This window comes from Mauremys reevesii, linkage group 15 (assembly GCF_016161935.1).
Source record: "Mauremys reevesii isolate NIE-2019 linkage group 15, ASM1616193v1, whole genome shotgun sequence".
NCBI classification, from domain to species: Eukaryota; Metazoa; Chordata; order Testudines; family Geoemydidae; genus Mauremys; species Mauremys reevesii.
This window is the reverse complement of record NC_052637.1, coordinates 31,185,580-31,193,034: the sequence shown is the minus strand read 5'-3', so window position 1 is coordinate 31,193,034 and position 7,455 is coordinate 31,185,580. Positions and strand designations below refer to the sequence as shown.

The following is a 7,455-nucleotide window of genomic DNA, read 5'->3' as shown; positions in this document are numbered from 1 at the left end:
GGTGGGAGAGGGGGCAGGACACAGCTGGGCCAATATGTGCGAGTGACGCTGCAACCCCCTGTGTGGGGGCAGGTGGGGAGGCGTGGGGCAGGGGCTTGGCTATTGGGGGGGGTCAGAGTGGGACAGCCCCACGCAACTAGGCCTCTTGGGAGTGCTGGGCCCACGCCACGTCATCCTGCAGGAGCCACGCGGCGTGGGCGCCCCTGGTGTCCGCAGCCCCGCCTGCACTCACAGCAGCACGGGCCGAGGGAACTTGCCCCGGAACCCCCGCAGCGCAGTCGCTGTTTCCCGGCCAGGCGGCGGACACCTAAGGGGGTGCACGCAGAGGAACCAAGATGGCGGCGCGCGTGTTGCGGGGCCTTTGCCGGGCGAGGCCGGCGCTGCTCCCGGCCCGGACGCCCCGAGGCATCCTACACCGAGCCGCCGCCGGCGCCGCCCCCAGCTCCGAGTTCCGGAGCGAATACGCCCTGGACAGGCTCTATCCCGAGCAGAACAGAAGCGACGCGGCGGAGGGGACCCAAGTGCGTGGGGAGGGGACAAGGCAGAACGTCGAGGCAGGGGCGTGGCTTGAGTGCAATGGGCGGTGCCTGATAGAAGTGGGCGTGGCCATAGGGGCGGGCAGACTGCTGTGGGCGGGGCCTGATAGTAATAGAAGCTAATGGGCGTGGCTTGAGTGCAATGGGGGAGCCTAGGGGCAGCAAATAATGGGTGATGGCAAGTTATATGCATCTGTTGTTGCCTCTTGTTTCATTCAAATGAAACCCCCCTGTAGTGGCTATGTCATGCCTGTGGGGTGGTTTCAGAATCCTCCCTGTGGTCCATTGCCCCATGACATTATCCTGTGCTAGAGAAACAGCCTTGCAACACAGCCTCATGTGATTTCTTTTGGCTGTAGAAGTTACTTTGAGGACCTGTTTCTGTCCTGGGTGCTGGGCTTTACAGGGAGCAGAACCTCAACAACAAAAACCAGGAGACTCTAAGGGTATGTCTTCAGCGCTTTAACGTGGCACCAGCTGTAAAAAACCCACCTCCACCAGAGGAGTAGCTACCAGCGCTGGGAGCACTGTCTGCACTGCCACTGTACAGCGCTGAAACTTACAGCCCTCAGGGGGGTGTTTTTTCACACCCCAAGCAAGAAAGTTGCAGTGCTGGTAATGTAGACGAGGCCTAAGATAAAAAGAGTAACAGCATCCTTGGTTGTGATGTCTGTCATGGCAGAGATGTCAATCTCCTGTGGGAAGTTGATAACCACCAAGTGACATGTAGCGTAATTATGGAAAAAGGGAGAGCAGTAAGGGGGTAAGGTAAGGCTGTACTAGGACAACAAGTATGGAATGTCTGGATGGCATATTACAAATGCCTAAAGTAGACAATAAAAACAGCTTGTGTGGAAAGAGCCAGTCGAGCAGGATTGTATAAGACAACACATGAGCTAATCTGTTTACAAGGGAAAGAGGAAAATACCCAACATGGACACCACAGGTGAAAGGTGCAAAAATGAGAATTATAAACCAGGCCACTGCAGCAACCCACTCTCAGGTGCATACACCAGATAAAAGAATAGTTCTAGGTCCATGATATAAAATTGATTACAGGGATGTTTTCACAAGGCAATTTTGAACATGCCATTTTCTGAAAGAGAGAGTACTTATGTAGAAATAGCTTCTGTAATTATTTTTTCTTCTAAACTGCTCTGGAGACTGACTTGGTTGCAAAAATGCCTTCTGTAGCATCAAATGGCAGTTGCTTCATTGTGTGTGTGTGTATTTTATAGGATGAGACAAGACAAACCTCTCCTGATATTCCTATGGGTAAGTCTAGCATATAAGACAAAAGCCTTTTTTTTCTCCAAGTTGCTTTCAGTGGGGTTTTATTGCCAGTAAATCAATCAAAATAATTTAAAGGATTTCAGTTACCTGCACGGAAACAACAAAAAGCAAAGTAGTAAGTCATTAGCAAAGTATTTATTTCTACAGCTTCCATTAGCATTGCAATGTTACCCATAAACATAAGGAATTGATCATAGAATAAGTTTTGTGCACAAGATGTGTTGATGACTGAAAGAAGAGGGTGGAGGAACCTGAGAAGAAACTGAATTAATCCTGAATTTGTTTTGTACACTCTAAGAGCTGGAAGAGAGTCTAGATGATGATTATGATATTTGATGATAGAAAATGGGCTAGGTGGAAGAAATGTAATGCAGAAGGGCAATTAAAATTTAGAATGACTTGGATAAGGCAGATCAGTATTTAATATAAAGCAATGAGACTGAAAATCTTGCCTATAATGGTTAAAGCCTTTCTGAACCTGAGCAAGAAAAGTATTTTGGTGGGGCGGGATAAGGTGGAATTTTTTAACTCTCGTTTTGGGGATTAAGGCAGTAAAGTACTGGTCCAAAACCCACTCCACTAGTAGTCATTCCACTGACTTCAGTAGGGTTTGGATCAGGCCCTGATTAGATAATCTGTAAGCACGTTTCCTTGTAAAAAAACGGTGGGTTTAGACATAGAAATATCAAATATCTCAGAGGATCGTATTTGTTGTAGCTACCTTTCCACTTGAGGAGCTGTCTTAACTCTACCAGAGCTAGTCAATATGGATTCTGAGTTGGCCATCTCAACTTTCAACTTGCATTCTCTTCCCCATCCCCACATCATTTAAGTGGGTCTCAACCAGGGGTATGCAGACCCTTGGGGGTGCACAGAGGTCTTCCAGGGGTACATTAACTCATCTAGATATTTGCCTAGTTTTACAACAAGCTAGATAAAAAGGGCTAGTGAAGTCAGTACAAACTAAAATTTCATACGGACAATGATTTGTTTATGCTGCTGTATATATTATACACTGAAATGTAAGTACAAGATTTATATTCCAATTGATTTATTTTATAATTATATAGTAAAAATGAAACAGTCAGCAATTTTTCAATAGTAGTGTGCTGTGATGCTTGTATTTTTATGTCTGATTTTATAAGCAAGTAGTTTAAGTGAGGTGAAACTGGACGCAAAACAAATCAGACTCTTGCAAGGGGACAGTAGCTTGGAAAGGTTGAGAGACACTGATTTAGATCATTTCTTTTCTCTGTTTCTTACTGTGTGATTAGTTGTAGATCTGGCTGTGGGAATAAGTACCCCTGCGTTCTTGTCTTCTTAGATTGTCTGTCCATATCCTATTGCCGGAGCAGTGGACCCGGAGGCCAGAATGTTAATAAAGGTACAAAAAATATTCTGTGGATTTAAAAATATATAGACTGTACAACAACTTGAAAACTTGGATTGCCAATGCTTTTTAAATATCCTAATCAAATTTGAGATTGGCCTTCTGATTGTTGCTCATTTTTCATTATAGTTAAGACATTCAGGCCTGCCAAGCTTAACCCAAAATTTGTGTTGTAAAAAGAAGTCATCGCAAAACTTAAGACCAGGAGAAATGTTTAATAATTTTATTTGTATTCCAATAGAAATAATTTTGTTTAAACAAAAACAGGTCTCTGCAGTGTTTGCAACTTGTATTGTGCAACACTGCAATGCATGAGAATCTGAAAATGAAACTGACTAGTCTGTTTTCATGTTACAAGCCGAGAAACATGCAAAAAGTAATCAGAATTTTTAAAACCAGATAAAAAAAACCACACCAACTTCCAGTTAACTAAGGTATTACTAACAACGTATGGTGGGAAACTTTTTTTTAAAAGGTAAATATCAGGATAAAAATTTTTTAAAATAAGTATTAAGTGATTTAGTCTTTGTAATTGGAAGTAGCAGTTAGATTCTATTTGATAATGCCCTGGTGATCAGATAGTATGATTAGGTCCGTATAAACAGCTAGGTAGAGTTTTTCTTTAACCGTGGCACCAAGAAGAGCAGAAAAAGGATGTCAAAAGAAGAAACTGCTGTGATCCTGCTGCACACTCAAATTAGAATCATCATGGCAATCTAATCACCAGCTGCTTTTGAATGTGAATTGCATGAGATGAATTAAACATTCCCTTCTTTCTTTCACTCACAGTGAATAGTAAGGCAGAAGTTAGATTCCATTTGGCATCAGCTGATTGGATTGCAGAAGATGTGAGGCAGAAAATAGCAGTGATGGTAACTGTCAACCTTTTCCTTCCCCTTCCAACCATTTTGTTTAACTTTACAGCCTTCTGTCACAGTTGAAGGCAACTGCATCTGCATTTCCTACTCACGGGCATGGACTAGGGCACCCAGTCTAGGCTTGCAGCTCCTCAGCTATCATCTCCTTTGGGTGGAGACCTGCATCTTTCTCTCTCCGGACCTCAGTTTTTCCGGGCTGCACGATTCCCTACCTACATTATGATTTCCCCAGCAAGTCAGACTGCCTAAGCAGGCCTGCTTTGCTTTCTCCTCAGAGGCTATAAACAGCATAATTGTCCACAGTTATAAATTACCAAACAGTCCTTTCCAGGCCAGCACATTTATTCTTAAAGTGAAAGCATTGCAAAGAAAACATTAAAAACTGTGGAAGTAGAGCAACAAAACCTACACCCATGCTACTAAGCTTATCAGAGATCACCCCCAACTTCAGCAAGGGCTCTGGCAGGTGATCAGACCTTCAGATCCCCAAGGGGGTTTTCTGTGGTTACAAATTTATAACAGTTAGCTCAGAGGTAGGAGGCATGCATAGGTTAGCCTTTCCTTTATGCAGTGGTTTGAGCATTGGCCTGCTAAACCCAGGGTTGTGAGTTCAATCCTTGAGGGGGCCATTTAGGAAATTGGGGTAAAAATCTGTCTGGGGATTGGTCCTGCTTTGAGCAGGGAGTTGGACTAGATGACCTCCTGAGGTCCCTTCCAACCCTGATATTCTGTGATCTTCAGAGACCATGCATAGGTAATGCATCAGATTATGGTTCTCTCCTCAGGGCTCCGCTTCAAAAGGTTGGGTCCAGAGGCTGGAATTTGCATTCCTCTCTGCGCCATTATTTCCTAGGAAACCCACTTAACTATGTCCCAAAAGTTCCTTCTTGTCTGGCACATTGTTTAAAATAGTCCTTTGAAGCTCATAACACTTCCTGGGTCTTATGTTGGCCACATCTGCCCCCTAAAGAAGTTACAATCCCACAATAATACATACATTTTGTATTTATAATACAATGGATTTCAAAGCTATTTAAACTTAATTCAGTAGATTTCCCAAAGGTTTTGTGGAAAATTGCCATATCTGTCACAGCTTCTATGCCAGGAAATGATACGTTTGTAACAGTGTTCATGGTCAAATATTTTACCTCTTTTCCTCCCCAGCACAAGAATAAAATAAATAAATCTGGCGAGCTGATCATAAACTCTGAAGTGAGTCGCTACCAAATGAAGAATCTGGCAGACTGCTTGGAAAAAATCAGAAACATGATTAAGGAGGCCACTCAGAAATCCAGTGTGGTATCAAAGGAGAATTCCCAGCTCCTCATAGCCAGGTATAAAACAAAAACAGGGCTCCACTTCAACTAGATTTGGATTATCCAGACAGAATCCAGTTACACAATCCAATTGGAATTTGCAGGTGGTTTAAAGATAGCCCTGCCCAGGGCTGGCTATCGTGATGCTAGGAGGGACTGTAGCAGAGCTGCAACAGGGAGCCAATGGATCAGGCAGGGCTGCTCTAGCTACACCATTCAAAGTAACTTGCACTGTTGTATCACTTCTGGACCTGGAGTGTTTTAATGCAACTTTATTCTGTGCTAGCCACTGTAATAATTTTTTTCATACCTGATCAGACCACTGGTCCATCAAATCTGGTATCCACATTCTACAAGTGACTAGAGCAGTGGTTCTCAACCTATTTACCATTGCGGCAGGCCACACATGCAGCTTTCTATGTGTTACATGGGCCACATCCACACAGTATATATACTATTTGTATAGCACTGGGGATGTCAATGGGCAGCAGCTGCGTGCTGACTGGGCCACAAGCAGCCCACAGGTTCAGAACCACTGCTCTAAAGGAAGGTGAAAGATCCCTATGGCCAACTGTGTAATGTTGTTTTGGGGTGAGAAGGGCTGGAATTCCTTCCTGGCCTCTGTGATGATCAACTTACACTCCGAGACATGAGATTTTTCTGCTCCTACCCTAGCATGAATAATTCATTATAGTTCAGCAATTTACTTAGATTACAACATCCAAAGGGCAGGGATTGTCTCCCTGCATGCATGGACAGCACCTAGTAACATGTGGTGTGTGTTATCATAAGACAAGCGTGGAATAATAGTTGTTTTTAAATGTTTCTAGGGCTAGGCTGTTTAAGGCACTTTTTCTCTGTTCTTAGGGTGCAAAAAATGAATCGTGAACGACTGCGACAGAAAAAGATTCATTCAACTGTAAAACAAAGCAGGAGGGTAGACTTTGATTGAAGACGACAAAAAATTGCCTGGATATCCTATTTTTAAACACATTGGCCTGGAAACTGAAGAGGATACTCAAATTATAAACTGTCTTTAAAAAAGTCTTTGCTTAAAACATGTAAAAATAAAATATAATTTAACAGCTGCTTTCTTGTATTTAGTAAAGTGGGTTTTCACTAACAATATTTGCAGTAGAATATTTATGTCTCAGAAGTTTTCCATGTTTTAAAAGAAAGCCAAATGCTTAGGCTTTCTTCGGACATAATTTTTTTTTTTTAAATTCCTCCTGCCCCTATTGTAGGCCCTTCTGTATTCATGTGTGAGAGCGATCCCTGCTTCTATAGAATATATATACTCATTCATAAGCCGAATATTTTTGGTAAAAAAGGGACGCATCAAAGAGCAGGGGTCAGCTTATAAATGGGTCTACACCAAAATTTGATGATTTTAAATTCTATGGAATCATTGAATTGAATATCTAATACATTGTTGTTTTGTTTACCTGGAGCATTCAGAGGCATGGAGCCCCTCAGCTCCCTGTGGCCACGGTTCACTGTTCCCAGCCAATGGGAGCTGCGGGAAGTTTAACATTTTACCAAACTACTGCAGTACAAAAAGAACGTGAACCCTCACTTTTGTGATCTGAAGTCAGAGGCGCTATTATACAGCTCACTCCGTTAACAAAGCCACATTTCTCTCACTGACACTTTGGCATGTTGATTAACTTTTCAAGCAAAGAAGGGTGACTTAAGTTTTGTCTCATTAAAGAAAAGCAAACATAATTACCAGCTGACAGTGAATATCTCTGGGTTAGAAGAGCATAATGGGCATGTTTGTCTCCCTTGAATGAAAAATGACATAGAATAAAGTGTTACAAGCTTATATAAAGGCATAAATGGTGCCAGCTCTTGTGATTTTATCAAGTCTAGTGACATTTGGTGTTTTAAAATCCCATCTCCTGCAAACTAGTGATTACATCAAAATTTCAGCTTTTGTTAAATACAAACAATGTATAGCCCTCATGATTGGGGGGGCGGGGGGAAGCTGGAAAAGGTGATGCAAGGGTAAACTAAAGGCTCAGAACCCAGAAACCAATGAA

The 7,455-nt window shown here is 42.8% G+C and overlaps 1 protein-coding gene across 1 annotated transcript; it reads left to right on the top strand.

Moving 5' to 3' along the window:
• Nucleotides 1-254: 254 nt before the first annotated feature.
• Nucleotides 255-6,631, top strand: MRPL58 (mitochondrial ribosomal protein L58). Its single transcript, XM_039500251.1, has 6 exons — nucleotides 255-521; nucleotides 1,775-1,811; nucleotides 3,154-3,213; nucleotides 4,009-4,091; nucleotides 5,262-5,431; nucleotides 6,281-6,631. Exons 1-6 carry the CDS (start codon nucleotides 336-338, stop codon nucleotides 6,363-6,365), a joined length of 621 nt encoding a protein of 206 aa, XP_039356185.1. The 5' UTR covers nucleotides 255-335; the 3' UTR covers nucleotides 6,366-6,631.
• The last annotated feature ends 824 nt before the right edge of the window (nucleotides 6,632-7,455 follow it).

Excerpts from the sequence above, each read along its gene's own strand:
- MRPL58 (XM_039500251.1), top strand. The coding sequence starts at position 336 with ATGGCGGCGCGCGTGTTGCGGGGCCTTTGCCGGGCGAGGCCGGCGCTG. Across the intron at positions 1,812-3,153 it reads CTCTCCTGATATTCCTATGG|ATTGTCTGTCCATATCCTAT; the intron begins GTAAGTCTAGCA and ends TTGTCTTCTTAG. Across the intron at positions 3,214-4,008 it reads AGGCCAGAATGTTAATAAAG|TGAATAGTAAGGCAGAAGTT; the intron begins GTACAAAAAATA and ends TTTCACTCACAG.